The sequence below is a fragment of the Triplophysa dalaica genome, chromosome 18 (genome assembly GCF_015846415.1).
Source record: "Triplophysa dalaica isolate WHDGS20190420 chromosome 18, ASM1584641v1, whole genome shotgun sequence".
NCBI lineage: Eukaryota > Metazoa > Chordata > Actinopteri > Cypriniformes > Nemacheilidae > Triplophysa > Triplophysa dalaica.
This window is the reverse complement of record NC_079559.1, coordinates 18,909,381-18,928,866: the sequence shown is the minus strand read 5'-3', so window position 1 is coordinate 18,928,866 and position 19,486 is coordinate 18,909,381. Positions and strand designations below refer to the sequence as shown.

At 37.5% G+C, this 19,486-nt stretch overlaps 1 protein-coding gene across 2 annotated transcripts; it reads left to right on the top strand.

The window, feature by feature from the left end:
• The first annotated feature begins 363 nt into the window (after positions 1-363).
• Positions 364-2,792, top strand: ankrd39 (ankyrin repeat domain 39). Of its 2 annotated transcripts, none has more exons than XM_056772256.1 (5): positions 364-456; positions 914-1,030; positions 1,141-1,244; positions 1,336-1,539; positions 1,676-2,792. In XM_056772256.1, exons 2-5 carry the CDS (start codon positions 940-942, stop codon positions 1,826-1,828), a joined length of 552 nt encoding a protein of 183 aa, XP_056628234.1. In that variant the 5' UTR covers positions 364-456; positions 914-939; the 3' UTR covers positions 1,829-2,792. The 2 variants fall into 2 exon arrangements, with proteins under 2 accessions (XP_056628234.1, XP_056628233.1); XM_056772255.1 differs by having other exon boundaries at positions 401-590.
• Positions 2,793-19,486: the final 16,694 nt, after the last annotated feature.

Sequence of the window (19,486 nt, the reverse complement as noted above, 5' to 3'; positions counted from 1 at the left end):
GTTATATGTCATTCAGTGATGTGCTGAAGGCTTGACATGGTTCTGTGAACCAGCAACAAAAAAATGCATATGAAATATGATTACAGTAAATAGAAAGTGTCTGAATTTATTTTATTTTCACCTCTTTTGCAAATAACTTTTTTGGAGACCACGGTGTTTAATGGCCTGTTAAAACAGCATGCTTAATCTTTTAAAACCCTTAGAATGGTGCTGGAGCTGTAACCACGACACTGAAAACATTTAGATTTTTTTAGTTTAACCTACAGCAGGCAAACACCCACTGTACTGAAATGTAAGTACGTTTAAACAAAATAGGTGGACCTTTGAAACAGTTGTATTGGCATTCATTTTTGACGTAGAAGCGGACTTTTATTTTGAAAGGTTTTGCTATGTAGTATGCAGCGGCTTCACACATCATTCCCGGTTACTCTGCGTTTGTTTTTAGCTCACGCGCTGGTAACGTTTATATACTTTACGTAAAACGTCTTTGTATATAGAGGCTTTAAATGTTATGAAAAGTCATAAAGCACAACAATTATGGGAATTATTTAAGAGATATGGTTTTGTTTAATGCCCTACAGTATATTTTGGTGGGTTCTTAAAATTTTGTTTCAGATTTTTGTTCTAACTTACTCAAAATTGTCTTTATATTTAAGTTATATTATTGTGCATTTTAGTCTGCAATGACATTTTTTTTTCAATTTGTAGCCTGTGATGTTATGTTATTGTCAAACGCATTGATAAAATAAAGAAATTCTAGGTTGGGGGCTCCCTAGTTTACTCGTATGACGCAGACATTTACATGTTTCTGTTCCATATTTGTTTGCTTTACTATTAATAATACAAATTAAGAGCACGTGTTTTAAACACATATGCAAATAGTTGTGCTAACGCTTTACTTTATATGTTACAGTGTTGTGTAATAAATAGCATTTTAAGATGGATTCGCACGTGACTCAATGCGAATGTGGTGCACATCGCTCGGTACCAAGCGTTCACCAAACCCTGGATGAGATGGAGTTTGAAAGAGGTGCATCGCCTTCATGCTCTGTCTTTGTGTGTCTGTGTGTGTGTGTACATATAGGACGTATATCTATAATTACCCTATAAAAGAGTTTCAAACTAACTGTTTTCTTGTAGGTATTTGGTCGGCTGCTCTAGACGGAGATCTTGAGAAGGTCAGGTCGTTTCTTAAAAAGGGGATTGATCCAAATTTGAGGGACCAGTCACACTACACTGCTTTGGTTTGTTGTGTAATTCCACAAGGTTTTATAGTACAATTGTGTGTACTAAAAAAGTGTAGATGAATCATCATTTCCTTCATTATCATGCAAGCACTATGCTGGTCGAGCAGGTCACCTGTCTGTGTGCGTGTTACTTCTGGACTGTGGAGCTTGCGTTAACGTCCAGACCCGTGGTGGAGCAACCCCTCTACACAGGTCAGCTTACTGTGGTCATGTGAGGGTGGTTAAGGTGTTGTTAGACCGCGGGGCCGATCCACACCTGACCGATGATGATGGAACTACCCCACTTCATAAGGTGCCGATCAACCTTCCATTTCACTTTTGATAAAAGTATTTTCTATTTGACCTAGACCTTGTTTACACCTGTATGTATCCATAGTAGATTTTTTAGTCAACTTTGTAGGTTTGTCATCATTTGTATGTGCACACAGGCTGCTGAGCAGAAGCATCTTGAGGTTTGTGAGCTGTTGGTGAACCGTTTTCCAGACTTGCGAAGTCAGAAGGATAAAAGATCTCACATTCCTTTTGATGTCTGCCCGGAACACAGCATGTTTTGGGAGTTTTTGAGACCACAATCAACCTGATCTAACCCACAGTCTATTATGTTAAGGCCTTAGGTATACCCATACAAGAGGAAGCTTTTCAAGGCTAATGTTTTTGGACATTGACATCAAAGCTTCTCTTGTGAAGTGAGACTTTTGCCTTTATTGCTGAATGAACCAAAGGGCTTAAAGAGATGGCACATTCAGCTAGGTGGCTTCTGCTTTAAAATTTCCTTTGAATGGACTGACCATGTCATTCAAGGTTTGGCTGGTTAGATGGTGTAACAACAAAATTCTGCGGAAAAAGCAAATTTATATGATGGCAGCAACTTAGAGGTTGTCTGGTATATTCTGACAAAATAAAAAGGCTCTTCAAGTATGAAATGGACTTCACACAAAACTGAAAATTCTGAAAAATCAGACTGGGTCCTTTTAAAACGTAAGTTTACCCAAAAATATAAATTCTGTCATCATTTACTCAAAACGTGTATACATTTCATTGTTCTGCTAAACACAAAAGAAGATATTTGATAGAATGTCAGTGACCTTACAGATCTTATTCCCTATTTCCCTACTATGGCAGTAAATGGGGGGTGAGATCTGTTTAGTTACTGACATTCTTCCAAATATCTTCCTTTGTGTTTAGCAGAACAAAAACATTTATACAGGTTTGGCACAACCTGAGCGTGAGTAAATGATGACAGAATTTTCATTATTGGGTAAACTATCCATTTAAGTTTAATCGCACAGGGACAAAATCTCTCAGACATTTTTCATATCTTCATTTACGTTGCACTGAGGAAAGTAAGTTATATGAATGACATGAATTCATTTTGGACAAACTATCCCTTGACTTAAGCCTGTAGTTTCTAAAGTCTCCATTAGAGAGTGCTAATTCCTTATTAATGCTGCACTCTATAGGAAAATTCATGACTGCTGCCTCGGATAAGCTGAAATATTTGATAAATTATACATTTGTATTTTATAAATACTGCCAGCACATTTACACTGTTCTGTTTAGACTCATTATTAAAGTGTTTTATCTAACACATCAAATGACACGGGTCTAAAAATAGGCCAAATATCACTGCTGTTTGTCAATATACAATTTTGCTTTTAACCTGAAGCTCCTGAAACTGCCATAGTAGGGAAAATAAATACTATGCGAGTCAATGGTGAATATATCTGTTTGGTTACTGACATTCTTCCAAACATCTTCCTTTGTGTTTAGCAGAGCAAATAAATGTATACAGGTTTGTAATAGGGATGCACCGATATGTAAATTTTGACCAATAATATGGCCTTTATTTTGACCCAAATGACGCGTGCAAGGAATCCACGGAATCCTCGCCGAGCAGCTTTTTCACGCGTTTGCATTGCACGACTTTTGGGTCAAAATAAACGCCATATTATATATCTCCAGACAGAAAGCAGTCAGACAGCAATCTGATTTAAACAATAATTTTTTTCTTCATATAATTTACACATTCATTAATATCTACATACTGTACCCACATCAACAATGTTTTGCTGATAGCAGTAAGTGAATGACCATGACAGAAAGAAAGTACTGTATTTTAACTGTGTGCAGCTGAATAAGTTTAACCAGAGGATATGATTTAGAGTTTATCGGCCGATACCAATATTTGCCCGATAATTTATCGTGCATCCCTAGTTTGGAACAATCTGAGAGGGAAAATGATGAAGAAATTACTTTTAATTTTTTGGTGAACTCTATGAGTTCTATGAAATACATTGATGGTGTTGTTACTATAGCACACTGAAGACAATGGCATCAATTAACTTAAAAATAAAATGATTTCAACCCAAATTAACTGCTTTTCTCTTTTTATACCGGCCTATTTTACCATTTTACAGAACACTACATGATTTACAAATCCTTTTTGACCCATGTTTAATATAATACACGACAAATACAAGATATTTAATGTTCAAGCTTTGTTGTTTTTGGCAAATTTTCACTCATATTGAATTTGATGCCAGTTCCAAAAGGAGCTGGGACATGCGTATATTTACCACTGTGTTACATTACCTTAACATTAAGCAACACTTAATAAGTGTTTGGGAACTAAGGACACTTACTTTTGAAGCTTTAGGTGAAATTATCTTCCATCTTGCCAGATGTACGACTTAAGGTGCTCAACAGTCCGGGTTCTGCGCTGTCGTATGGGTAATATATAATAACTATGGCTATGAAATTATGATAAAAATATTTTCATAGCTAATAATCATGATTTTTCTGTCAGTTTAGACAGCTGTATTAATCGTATGATGCAGAAATAGTAATCATGAATATCTACTACCTTTTGTGCTTGCTAAAAAGGAATATGTATTTAATCAAAGGCTTAGTGATAAATCAACAAAACAAGATAAGAAACAAAGACAAAAGAAGAAATTTTACTGACAGGCAACATCCAGCTGGAAAGTTTGATTGATGCTGCCACAGACGCCAACATGATGGTCGACTTGTGCTCTCGAATCTGTGTAGTGAAAGAGAGAAAGACCTACATTGATCAGTTCAGAACTATGTGGGAAACCATCAGGGCTCTGTAGGCCCTCAGAGAATACCTTGATTCTGGATAAAAATAATAATAACCATATTAAATAATAATATTTGAAAAACCTTCTCAATTTTTTTTTAAGCTTTAACATGTTATTTTGAAACAACAATGGCACTCCAGGCAAACAAATACAGCTTGTGATTAAATGATGATTTAAGTGCTGTCAATAGGTATGTTCATATTTAAAGATGAGGAACCAAACTTTGTGTCATGTTTTAAAGGGTAAAAAGCTCAAATCTCTTTTCTTACTTTAACAACTCTTGGTAAAGATAAAGACAATAAAAACAGAGAACATCTGCTTCTTTCAGAAAGCAACAGATCCTGTGTCTGCCTTCCAGGCATGGCAGTGTTTGGAAGACCCATCCTTTGAGGATTAGGGAAGAGCAGGAAGCCACCACAAATGTTTTGGTTTGGTAAGCAGGACACATACTTATATTAGACTGAACAGCCATAATTAAGTGTACTTTTTATAAGACACACATTTGTGGCATTTTCTGATGAAAATACGACACCCTGTCCATAAGACAAAATCCATTTAAGAATGTTGTGGGATGCCTTTTTGATTGTCAAGAAAATTCATTCTTAACAAGCTGCATGATTTGAGGCGTCATTCAAGTCATTGGCACAAATGCTGCTACTTAAACAAAACTGAAAAGAACACTTATGCCAAAATAGCTGATAGAAACCAGTTATGCTTGCTTCACTAATAAAAACAAGTAACAAAGTGCCCACGTTTAAACCAGGCTTTTGGTTCAACCCTGCTTTGGGTATCCATGTCAAGGTGCTCTTACATTGAATCCTTCTTTTTCGCTGGTCTCTTTTGAATTCTTTGCCGTCCTTGAGTCACTTGACTGTTGGGGTAGGGTTACCCATGGCCTGGCAATGAAACTTGACGCTATTGCTTGCTAGAAAATTGTAGAGCTTCTTCTCCATCTTATCAGGATGAGCCCAGTCTAGGACCATCGCTAGCCGAAAACACGGGCCGAACTCTAAATTTCAGCCCCTGTATAATATATGTAGATAGAGGGGTAGTGATGGGGTGGAGTTACTATAGTAAAACTAGTCAAGAGGTTGAGTTCTGTTTGTGGTCTGGATAAAATGTAATGAGAGTACCAATATTACAAACACGATCGACGTTGACCCTGTTTGCATTTTATAAAAAAAAAGGACTTATGTGATTTAATACTCTAGGTTGTATTACTCACGATGTATTACACAGTGGGAGGATGAAGTGGCCTGATATATCAAATGAGGATTCATTCAATGACTTTGTATTTTCTCTCGGAGTTGACAGGTCTTCGATGCACAACCATAAAAGCAAACAGACGTACCAGCAATGTTACATGCACAGTGGGAAAGTAAATCGAAATGTGTACATGACAGACCACGAATTTGTATTTTTAAAAGCAGATGTGAATACAGTCTAAGTGGAGATAACATTCCTGGATCCTTACGACTAATAACTGAAAAATGGAGACGGCTGGTTCCTCTTCTATCGCAGGTCGCCACCAAGCTGCAGCATCCATCTCAACTTTCTAATAACAAATTAAAACATCCTTACCCATAACTGTCTGTTTTTATGTCTATTGAATAAAAACAATATTTTGATGTTGTTATTCTCTCCCTTGCTTGCTTCACCTTTAATCCTCCTAGTAACATGGCCTGGTAGCAGTAGCCTACTGTTTAGCATGTTAAATGTGCTTTAGATAAAAGCATCTGTCAAATTAATGAAAATACAATGACAGGGCAAGTCCTGTAACTGCTGCGATCCTCCGGCAGGTAGGTTTGCTTTAGCCTATTAAGTTTTGGCCAAATACATATAAAAACGCTAACAGCTAAATTTGAACTGCTGCTTTATGCCACTATTTGCCTACTGTTTTAGTTGTGCTTAAATAGTTTTATATGTAATCTGATATTTTACATTAAGTGTAACTCTCCCTGTAAACTTCTGCCTTTGAAAGTTTATTAATAATCGTGAGTAATGGTTTATTAGTTATTATAGTCAAGTAGGTCAATTGTCAAATAGAAAGGACATCCGGTCGGCTAAAATAATGAATAATGGATGCTGATCATAGGGTGTGTGACATCCAGATTCAGCTCAGGTTATTATGGTCAAAGCAAATGTTTTGTAGACAATTTTTGCGTTTGTACCGGCTATTATGGTTACCTCTAACCGCACACATTACGCTTGTACCTTTGAGTTCCATAATAAATATTAACCAGCCAGTAAAAACAGGAAACTCTTCTCACTTGCAATACGAATGCCACTAATTAGAGTGGCTCACTGGAAGTCTAAACACAAACACGTCAAAGATGGCGGCGCCTACATTTACGCCAAAAATAAGGTGGATATCCTCCTCAAGGCTTGTAACGCTGCTTCAGAGCTGGAGATGAAGAGAGCCTGATGACAGCTAGAGCCAATCCTGCCCGCAGAATCAGAGAGGCTAAGAGACAGTACTCCAGGAGAATAGCTCATTGCTTCAGCGACAGCAGAGACACTCAGAGCCTATGGCAGGGGATTCAGACCATCACGGACTACAAGCCCCCACCGCAGACTTGTGACAACCTCCCTATTAAATGAGCTGAACACCTTCTTTGCTCGCTTTGAGGCACAAAACGGCACCGCTGGACAGAAGACCTAACCTCCTCCTGTTGACCAGGTGATGACGCTGTCCACGGACAATGTGAGGAGATTCCTCAGAGGGATCAACGCAAGCAAAGCTCCAGGTCCTGACAACATTCCGGGCCGCATGCTGAGAGACTGGGCTGTAGAACTCACTGATGTCTTTGCAGACATTTTTAAGATCTCGCTGAGTCAGGCTGTTGTCTCCACATGCATCAAAGCTACCACCATCATTCCAGTTCTAAAAAAGTCATCTCCACCCTTCTTCAATGACCACTGTCCTGTTGCACTTACTCCTATTCTCATGAAGTGCTTTGAACGGCTAGTCATGCACAACATCATTTCTGTCCTCCCCCCTCCCTGGACCCCTTGCAATTTGCATATCGTCCAAAGCGCTCAACCGATGATGCCATCGCCACTGCCCTCCATGCTGCACTCACTCATCTGGACATAAAAGACTTGTACGTCAGAATGCTGTTCATAGACACGATCATCTCTCAACAGCTCACTCACAAATTGTTCCAGCTGGGACTAAACACTTCTCTGCGCAACTGGCTGTTGGATTTCCTGACGGGGATACCTCAGGCAGTACAGGTCGGCAGTAACATGTCCAGTACCATACCACTGAACACAGGGGCTCCTCAAGGACGCGTGCTCAGCCCCCTCCTCTACACCCTGCCGACCCACGACTGCACCCTAACCCACGACTCCAACCTCTTCATCAAGTTTGCGGACGACACAACTGTGGTGGGTCCCATTAGCAACAGAGATGGAACAAACTACAGGAGCGAGGTGAACCACCTGGCCAGGTGGTGCAGTGACAACAATCTCTCTCTGAATGTAGAGAAGAGGAAGGAGATTGTTGTTGACTTCAGGAGATTACACATTCAGCATGATCCTCTGACCGTCAATGGTGCGACTGTGGAGAGAGTAAGCAGCACCAAGTTCCTGGGGGTGCACATCACAGAGGATCTCTCCTGGACTAACAACACCACGGCACTGGCCAAGAAAGCACTGCAGTGTCTCCACTTCCTCCGCAAACTGAAAAGAGCAAGAGCCCCAGCCCCCATCATGTGCACCTTCTACAGAGGCACCATCGAGAGCCTTCTGACTGGCTGCATCACTGCATATATGGAAACCATCTCACCCACAAAGCCCTCTGAATTGCAGGTGATCCCACCCACCCGCCACATTGCTTCTTCAGGCTGCTGCCATCAGAGTGTCTCCAGCTCCAGGACCAATAGACTAAAGAAGAGCTTCATCCATCCTTGCCCCATGCACCACTGAACTCTATCCTCATCCGAAGGTCTTTCCACTCCCAAACCCAATACCCCCCCCCCCCCCCCCCACAACATACACTGATCTGCACTAGTCACTTTACTTTACTGACTACTGAGCATCGGTCCCCCCCTCTTTAACTAGCTCTTCTGACAGGTTAAAGAAAGCCTGTTCTCTTTGTCACTTTAAACAGACTTTAAGCACATTGCACTACCTCACAGCTGCACTATTTTTGTACTCTATCTTCCATTACATATCTTATTTTTTTTAAATATCCCTGCTTGTAATAGTTGTATTTGACATATATGTATAATCTGTATTTATCTGTATTTTTATATATATATATATATATATATATTTTATTCTGTGTAGTGTTATTTGTATGCACCATGGGTCTGAGAGCAACGTAATTTCAATCCTCGCTGTGTGTGGCAGAACTGACAATACAGTAGACTGTGACTTTTTGACTTTGAAGTACATTTTTCAAGTATTTTTCAAGTCTTCTTACTTAGGAAAAATATTACTGCACTTCATTAGCCTATAAAGTATCATATGTGTTACTCCATTTCATAAGTAGTATTTTTAAATACTATTTTTACATGTTTACATGTTTTCTTAACCAAGTGCAGTACTTGATTACATTTTAAAAGTAAAATTCATATAATAAAGTACCAGTTCAGTAGCCTATAAAAAGGTGGAAAAACAACAATGTTTATTTATGAAATGTAGTGGAGCAAAAGGTGTGATAAATGCTGTCGAATTTAGTGAAGTATTTTTTTTCCAAATTAAAAACACTCATCACAGACTCCTTCAAGTCATTACTCTTCTGTTATTTCAGGAGTTTAATTTTCACACGTTTTGATGTCAAAGCAGACAGCGCAACATGCTTTGAGAGTTTCTGAGACCAGCACAATGAGGACAGTATCTTCTTCGTATCTCCCTTTACTAAAGCTTCCATGCATGAAATAAGCATGTCATTTGTGAAGTCTCCATTAGATGGAGTTATTCTCCTATTAATTCTGCACTCTGTAAGAAAACCCAGGACTGATTCCTCAGCTTAAATATTTTTGTGTTTTAATGGACTTTACTTATCATGTGCTATTTATAAAGACTGCTGACACCTTCAAACCGTTTTGTTTTTGTAAATAGTTGCTGCAGCACAGATAGCATTGAGTTATCACTGTAGTAATCTCATAAACTGTGGCTGAGGTTTTAACAAAGCAAATGGCAACATGGGTCTAAAAATAGCCTTAATAACACTGTTGTTTGTGAACATGAAAGTATTTTCCTTCTGTCAGATCAAGGATATGGTAGATTTTTGGGCTAAGGTTTGTGCTCGTGGCTTGTACTTTGACCAACACATTGCACTGCTGTCGGATGTACACACATGGTAGCCAACACATCTAGAAAATAACAGTGTTAGGGTTTCTGAACCAACTCAAACAACTTTCTGAACTTCCTCTCCTCTGATCTGTTGTAGCTTTTAGAATAACCTCGCCTTGACTTACAGTGACGGACATCTAGGGAATGTGCTTGAAAGCAGATTTGATATTATTGTTATTTCAAAACACACATATAAAGCTCAAAACAGTGTTGTGTGGGACTGTGCCATCTGTGAAGACAATATGGTCCGATGCAACATTAAATTTCAGATAAAGCATAAAAAATGCGGCACTTTTAGATTATTCATCTCGAAGACATCAGCGAAGGCTCATCGGTTAAATTCCTTAAAGGAACAGGTTACTCCAAATGTAGTATTTTGTCATCATTTACTCACCCTCAGGTTGTTCCAAACCTGTATAAATTCTGCTGAACACAAAGGAAGATATTTGGAAAAATGTAAGTAACCAAACCGATCTCATTCTCCATTTAATGCCAAAGTTAGGAAAATAAATACTATGGGAGTCACTGGGGGATGAGATATGTTTGATAACTGGCATTCTTCCAAATGTATTTCTCTGTGTTCATCCAAACAAAGACATTTATACAGATTTGGAATAACCTTAGGGTGAGTAATTGATGACCGAATTTTCATTTTTGGGTAAGCTGTCCCCTAAGGAATCTGATTATTCGTCCAAGAAAGTCTCACCGACAAAAACACGTTCACCCTTTGTCATGTCTATTGGGTCACATTTGAATGAGGGCTTGTCGTTGACCATTTCACGGCCGATTTATAATGTTTGGTAATCGGGTAAAAGAATTTGCCAAAATTTGCATCACTTATGCGCTGTTCACTTGTTCATAAGACAGGTACTGACATCCTTTTAATGAATGTTTGTTTTTTTAGGGGTTTATTATGACAATTTCCATTTTGGGCTAAACTGCCCCTTAAGAAAAGGGTCGTCTGATTCAAGATAAGAATGTATGAGTTCCTAATGTAAGAACCCAGTTGATTCTTTTCTGATGTTTATGTTAACATTATGCTTAATGCTTCATAATAAATGCTTGAGGTTACCTTGAAATATTATTAAAATGTTTTGTAAAGTTAACCATTTACATTTATTGTTGAATAACTTTTGAATCAGATTATTTACACATATTGTGGATGTGTCTTGGACCTATAAGCTCATCCCAGTCATGACCCCAGCATGACCATCAGTCATCAGCCTGTATCGCATCTCCCCCTCCAATGGCTTAGCTGTTGAAGTTCCCAGAATGGGCTGACAGTCAGGAATAATAGGGGGTTAGAGTAATCTTCCACTGACTTGAACGACTGTTTGGCGCTCAAAATTGAACTTCCCATGATTTGTGACCTGACACAGCTGCTAATGTTTGCTGGCTTGCAACACTAATATTTCCTTTAGGAAATGAAAATGAAGCATCACTTTCATTTCAGCATTCATTTAAAACAAATGAATAATGTTACATTTATTTAATGAAATCTTCTTAGTTTAACCTGAGTCACACACAACAGCTGTGACTCAACACTGTTTCAGCACATAGTGACTCAACCATACAGTGTAAATATATTGCATTGTTGTGTTCTTGTTGTTGTTGTTAGTACTCGATAGATCAAGAACATTCAGGTCTCTCACAGAAAATAGTTATTGCTATTACTATTATATATTACTATAGGTACTAACTAACACACACTGCCAAAAAAGTTTTTTATAGTTGACATTTGTTTACTTAAAACGTATGGAATCTTGTCACGGAGTGATAGTCTATATACTTTTCTATATTACTCATTATATGATATTCTTATGCTATACACTTGCAAACAAACACTCCTTTATTAACAATTTAATAGATTTCTTAAGATGACTAAATCAAGATTTAAAATGACATTGACTTAAGAAAGTCTGACAGGCCCAAATGTGACGTTTAGAGACACAAGAAGTTTTCAAATGGTAGTTTATGAATCACAAAAGAAAAAGAAGTCAGCCATGACTTATCCATATAAAGGCTTATGTGTCTATCAAATGGCTTATAGTTCACCAAAAAATAAAAATTCTGTTATCATTTACTCACAAATCTGTATAAATTACTTCTGCGGAACACATATTTTCAGTTCTGGGGCACCGTTGACTAGCATAGTAGAAAAAACATAGTAGGAAAATATAGTAGGAAATGTTAGCCCAGAACATTTTGCTGTCCTACATTCTTCAAAATATATTTTATAATATTTTTTTTGACTATGGTAGTAGAAATAGCTAACGTTCTTCCAAATATCTTTCTTGGTGTTCAGCAGTTTTATACAGGTTTGGTACAACTTGAGGGTGAGTAAATAATAACAGAAATTACATTTTTGGTAGAACTATCCCTTTAAGGCAAATTTCCAAATTTAGGCATCATTGTCAAATTGTTTTGGGTTGTGGCTATTAGTGTGTGTGTGTGTGTGTGTGTGTGTATGTGCATGTGTGTGTGTGTGTGTGTCGTGTTACGGTTAGGATTGAATGTACAGTTTGTGCACTATAAAATGCATTACGTCTATGGAATCTCCCTGCAAACCACCAATACCAACATGTGTGTGTGTACATGTCAGTCTCTGGTTGGGGCTCTGGTTTAGTATTTCTATAATGCCTCCTGGCTGAATGAACATCGGCTGGACTCCTGATTCCTTTAGAAGAAACTGCCAAGCAAAGATTCACAAATGTATAATTTCAAATACTGACATATCTAACTCTAAGTACTAATGAACATGTCTGAGATGCCAACTACATTTAGGAGGCATTAAAATAGAGCCCCCACCCCCCAAAAAGAACACAATATAAGCCAGACCTAAAAACGCAAACAGCTTATTACATGTTTACATAACTTCTGGTTGTCATTACATAAGCCAGGTGGAATTTATTTTAAAGCAATGGTTCAATTAGTAAGCAATAAGTCTGGATATTTTTACATTTATTACGATTAAATCGCTTAAAGATCCCACTACCCTGCAGTGGGCAAAACGTTTTAAAGAAGAAATTTCTTGAAATGAAAATTCTGTCATCATTTACTCACTCTAAGATGTTTAAATTTCTTTGCCCTAATGAACACAAAGGAAGATATTTGGAAGAATGTGAGCAACCAAACAGATCTCATCCCCCATTGACTCCCATTGTATATATTTTCCCTACTACGGCAGTAAATGGGGGGTGAGATCTGTTTGGTCACTGACGTTCTTCCAAATATCTTCCTTTGTCATCAACAAAGAAATGTATACAGCTTTGGAACAATCTAAGGGTAAGTAAATGATGACAGAATTAAACATTTGAGTTGAACTATCCCTTTAAATGTCCACATACTTTTTGTTGCTACACAGCCAAAGATAAAATACTCTTATGGCCTGTCATAAAAGTCATATAAACCAGTCATTTGGTCTCATAAAGCCTAAACGCAAATTAAATTGTCTTAATAAAAGCAACAAATAGCATGTTGTTGAAACGGCAATCGCATTTTTGCTCTTTTATCAACCACACTAAAAGCAGACATTATCACCACATATTCAGTCTTTGTTATTGGTCAATTACTGTGCCGGCTTTGCAAAACAGCTGTAAATCCCTACACATGGGCCCACCCAAGAAAAAATTATATAACTGAACTTTTCTAGAGAGCCCACTGCAACGGTCATAAATTGCACAGTAAAATTCAATAGTGGGTGTTGCCCACAAAACCAATTGTCTTATCAGAGAGCCTGAGGTGTTTTAATGCTTTTAGGTTGTATGATCATTTTTTTAAGCAAAAGTAGTTTGTGGTGGTGTGCGTTTGTGTATGCGTACATTTGTGTTTCTCACCACGTCATAGATCTATCCAGATGGATAGCCAGCTTCCATCTGGAGCTTATTGCAGCTGATGCCACAATGCAATGAATATTACAATGCGTGTATATATGTGTATATTGCTGCCTAACCCTTCACCAATGCAGGTTAGCTGCCTCTTAGCCTAACAACTGTGATTAAAACCCCATACCCGCCAGATAATACATCTCCAACACACCTTTAACTAATGCCATTCCAGCTGGGTCATGGGAAAGACAGACTGCAGAGCTTATTCGTTACAGAAAAAATGCCTGTGCGCCTATGCATATGGTTGCAAACACTGCCATGGAAAATGCAGCCTAATACACTACAGCAGTCTGACTGATTCATTACAGATGGCACGGGCAACGTTGGAGCAGAAACGTGGCCAGATGCCGGATTCAAGCGAATACTTGATTCTGTGAGAATTTAAACAATCACTCTAAGAGGCTTTCCACTGCCTCGGGTTTGCCAAAGAGCTTCTCATAAAAGTAGAGAGAGAGAGAAAACGACCTTTAGGCGCAATAAGAAGAGAATTAAACGGGCTGCCGTACATTTTGATGTGTGAGGTTGTGTGCGTGGTGTGTGAATAAAGGAATATCTCAGACTTTGATGTGGCTAACAGTCTTTTGCAAAGCCTGGAACTGATATCAGCTTTTAGTGAGGTTTGAAAGGGTCTATCCAGAAGAGTGGGGATTCTTTGTAGTGGTATTAGAATTTAGTTAAATGCATGATTTTACTTCAGCTGTGTAATCTCTGGGTATAGATACCATACACATTTGTGTTCCATTACTTTTAGAGGAGAATGAATTCCATAACATGTACGTTATTTCAATGTTCTTGTGTATATGGGGTTATAAACCTATATTTAACATCTCAAATTATATAACATGCAAAATCTGTGTTGTTGTTATTCAGTTCATTCAATAGATGTGTGTTGTTGTTTTTTAAAAAACCTCAAGGTGCGGTCACTTTTACCGATTGCATGTCGAGGTTAATCAAAATCTGTTCTTCCGCTTTAGGAGTGAGACAGGAACTAAATGTATATTTTAAACAACATGAAACGATGCCGCTATGTTCCTTTCTTTTTTTTCTTTTTTTCCAGTAAGCCAGGGATAGAAACAAAAACACAGCAAAGGCAATAAGCTGGACCTTTTCTGGGTTGAGTAAAATTTATTTGGAAAGTAATGAAAGTTCCACAAAATCCACATCCTCAGTTCTGTTGCCACTTTTAGAAGTGAGTGGGGGTGTTGGTTTGGTTTAGGATGGTTTTCTAACATTTTTCAAACCCATGCAATGAATAGGACATGTGCGGTGCCAACTTAATCAGTGTTTTTCTGACTCCTGAAATACCCCCAACGCTAAATATTTTCCCCGACACGGCCAATTGAAGTGATAGATTCTCACTAACAAACTAATGAATTACATTGAAGTGCATTAGGTGCAATAGCAAACACCACTACACAACAATTGCGCACATCTTCATTTATATTGGTTGTTTTTTTTCCTCCTCTCTCCCTGATTTCTCAGTAAAAGGGCATCTTGTTTCAGAACAAGGTTTAATCAGGTAAGTGGCTGTAGCGTGTCCAACCACTTCAAACAACTCCAAATTTCCAGACAACACAACACATCTATAGAGGTAGACAGGTCCCAAATTACCTAATAGCCTCTGTGGATCTTCGCTGGAGGAAAGTGGAGGAGTGGCAGTGGGCGGTAATCTAATCTATGTGGACAGCATCACAAGCAACAGAAAACAAGCTGGAGTGGGATTGGAGGGAGAGGTAGGGAAAGAGAGAGGTAATTGAATATTCCCATCTTTGATTTAAAGCATCTTGTCATTCTGTTGATTGTCGTGGTTTACAGCGTGGACGGGGTGGGAGGTGCCAGGCAGTGTTAGAGAGAGGGGAGGGTCAAGGTCAGGTCTAGAGGACGTGGTCTGTTAAATGGTCAGAGGGTGGGGCTGCGTTAAGTGCTACTAGGAAATAATGCGTAACCTTTTGTAAACTCAGGGTCAAGACATATGTTCTGACAGAGTTGTGTGTCCGCAATGCTGTACGTTCTCAATTATTGTCCAGTTTTTTCAAATCATCCACAATTCTTATAAAACGTTGGGGTATTTCAACCCATCATTGGGTCAATGATGGACAAACCCAACTGTTGGGTTACATTAAGAGAACGTTTACATTTGACCCAACAGTGGGTTAAAACAACACAGCAATGGGATGAATCAACCAAGTTTGTATAATTAATATCTTCAAATAGTTTTTAGTTTGATCAGGAGAGATACCGCTTTACAAATATTTGGAGGAGTGTATCGAGCACAGAAATACTGTGTCATACGCCAAACTCGTTTTTTGAGCATGTTAAGCATGAGAAGTCAGCACGTTTAACATTGTAAAGAAGTCAGAATGGATGAAACACTGTTGTCCCTTTTTGATGGGTTGTCCCACGATGGGTTGAAATAACCCGACATTTTTTGAGTGGAATGATTTGCTTATTCTAGACTTTTGTATTTCCAAATATGGTTTCATAATAATAATACTAAAACATCTTTGAATGATGCATAATGTGAGATATCTACATCATTTGTAGTTTATTGATTTTGGTGTAATAGTAATACTGTGTCTACACCAGGCACGACGCGACACTACAAAAGACATAAGAAATGCATTAGAATCGTTTATCATTTAAAATTTTGTCCACACTGCACACACCTGTTGCATCCGGTGTAGACACGGTGTTATAGTTTGACAATAATAACTCTGCAGCTCAACGTGAGCCAACATCTGGAATTGAAAATAAACCTACCGTGAGTTGTACATTAAACATATGTTTACCTCAAGCAAACTAAAATAATGTATATTAAATGTAGGTTAAAGTAAATTTTTCTGATTTGTTTGGCTGAAGTGCAGCCATGTGTACCGTAGGCTATTGCTTTCTTCAAGCAGTTCCCACACACAAATGTTTTTAAAGCTTATTTATAAGTAAATTCATTAACACTTAAAAAATATACAAATACTGACAATATTTACTTAATGTGTCAAATGTGATGATGTTTAATTTAAATGTTGGTTATTTTGCTGATGAACTGTTTAGTTACATTTGAAAACTGCAAAATATTTAAAAGTTAATCTGAGCTAAATGTAGAATAGCCGGGCAGTCATTAACAGAATAAAGCACAGTGTATAGCTGTGGGCCTGTTCCAACACGTCAGGTATTTATCTGAATGACATACATTCATAGACTGCAGACTTCCCTGTGAATTAGACAAAAGACTTCAGCCCGTCTGACTTCTAAATGAGCAAGAGGAGGCAAAAAGTTCAAACGGAAAAAAACATCACAATAGCCTATTTCACCATCTATTTCTGTTTGACAAAGTTGCATTTCTCCAACAACCTTGAAAGTTTGTTTATCACAACACTGATTTTCCTTTTTCGGATACTTCCAGTCTTTTCGTAAACAGTTTAATTAAACCAAATAGCTCAAATGAGTCTCACATGTGAACTAGCATGATTTACAAGTTGTAACACTGGCATATTTAAAGGCAGAATGCTTTATTGATATTCCACACCCTGTTTTTTACAGTTTGGATTGTTTGCTAACAAAAACCAGCCACTAACAATTTGCACATTGCTAAACTTGAGTGTGTGTATGTTCACACCCAGGCCCATCTTGTTTGTTCAGATGTCAGGAAACAGAACAGAATGACAGCAGACAGAGAGAGTAGAATAGAGGTGTTTAACAGAGAAAACAACCTGTCTGGAACTAGTGACATAAGCAGCTTTAACATTCAGAACTTTATTGGTCAAATACAAATGAATTCCAAAGATACCGTCTCAATACAAGATTTAAACAGTCTTATAATAGAATACTTAACCATTTCCAAAACACACACACACGCAAGCAAGCGCGCACACAAACACGCACACAAAATTCATTTTGATTTGGTTTTTATAGAAAAGTATATATATAAGAACATAATATTATTTGTGCATATTTGAGCATTTTTGCGACCTCAACTTAAAAGCTTAACTAACGTTCTCTCTTCTCTTGCTTAGTTCCCGTGCAACCCTACTCTCTTGTTTAGTTCTTTCTATACCAAGTATTACATGCATACATGCATATAACATGTTTTGGTAACACTTTCCTTGAAGCATGTATGCATGATGCATTATTAAAGGGTAAAATGAATTATAATTCTTCATAATGTGTGTTGTAATGCATTATATTCCGTTGCAAAGAATTATAAGCAATTTAAAATGTGTAATGTAACAATGAATTGCTAAGTGCTATAATGTATTAACTGTAATAACAATTATTTATAAGACGATACAATGCATTAAATGGTGCATTAAAATGCTTTAAAACTACTTTTATAATACATTCTACATACATGCTTCAAGGAAAGAGTTACCCATATTTTTGATTAATAACATTTATCAACGCAATATAACATTTCAAGTAGCATTATAGGTTGTTAAGTCTTTTATGGTCTTTTGGTCCAACTTTGCATTCATTTTTAGATTTGCACATACCGTTAAACTTCACACGTCAAAATACCAAATTTTCTGACATTACTTTTGCTACCATTGCCCCGTTTTACAAATAAACCGTTAAAGACGAGACCGGTATACTCTCAAACTATGGATATTGGTTTGGAAATGTTTTGGCTGCGATGTTTTTTAACAAACTCAGCTGAGAGCTGCACGGTCTGCAAAAGCAGCTGCACGGCTGGACAGGAATTTACGCTGAGCAAAGTTGGAAATAAATCTAACTTATAGGCCATCATTTTGGCACATTGGTATGTGCTGAACATCAGCATCTCCGGGCTCAATTCAGGTCACGAGATGAGGATCTTATCTCTGCAAAGGAATATGTAGCCCTGCCAGAGGAGATAACATCATCGCTTGGACAGCACAGTTATACACTGGGAAACCCCATGGGCACAGTTTTCATTTTTTGGCGTTGATTTGTGCAAATCTCAGCTCAGCATTTTTTAGTTTAAGAGAGTAGGAAAGTTTTTTTATACTTTCGGAATAGGACAGTGAGTTGTTATTGATTATGGCAATGTAATATGCTCAAAAGCATCACAAAATGATTTTAATTGCTCAGTGAAGAATCAGTGAACATGTCTCTAGATGAAAAATATAAATTGTGTTCTTTGTAAGAGTCACTTCATCTACAAAAAAAATCCAAATTTCCCTTTTAACAACAATTCTAGACTTATTGTGGCCATTCCAGTCCAGTGTCTGTTGAATTACAACAAAATCAAATCTCAGGAGTGACATAAAGTCATCCATTAGCAATGTGAAAAACTGACATCATGACAAGACACATGAAACTGTGATCAAAATCAAGGTCTTTTTTTTCTTTTCCTAAACACATGTACAACTGTATATTCATGTTGTATTGTTCAAGTACAAATTCAAGTACTTTTTTATTTGATAGAAATATGGTTATTAGTTCAAAACAAATATATAGACTATTGAACAGCCACACATTTGTACTGGGCTGTACAGATATGAAGAATATCGTGATCAGGTATAATTCATTATACAAAAAGGTCTTTAAAATATATAGGATATATGTAATCTGCGAAGTCGGACTGTTATTATTTATAATAAATAAATTTATTGTAAAATACAATAAATAAGTTGGTGTTTCATTTTCTTTAAGAAAGGGGTTATATTAGCAGTACTTACTGTATAATGCTGAAAAAAATTACTGAAAAATAAAAATTGACCTCAATAAAAACTGTGTGCACCTGTTTAGACTGCATCGCCTGTGGTTAGTGGGTATCAAAAGGGTTTTACACCCAAATACAGCATGCAAAAGTGTCACAACAATCTATTGAATTTACCCTTTATTGTTGAAATCAACCAGCCGTTGCACTTTATTGATCTTATCTCTAGACATGCCTCAACACATTAAAGCCTATTCAATAAAACCTCACATATTGCCGACTGTAAAAACAAAAATGTACTATAGCTGGGTT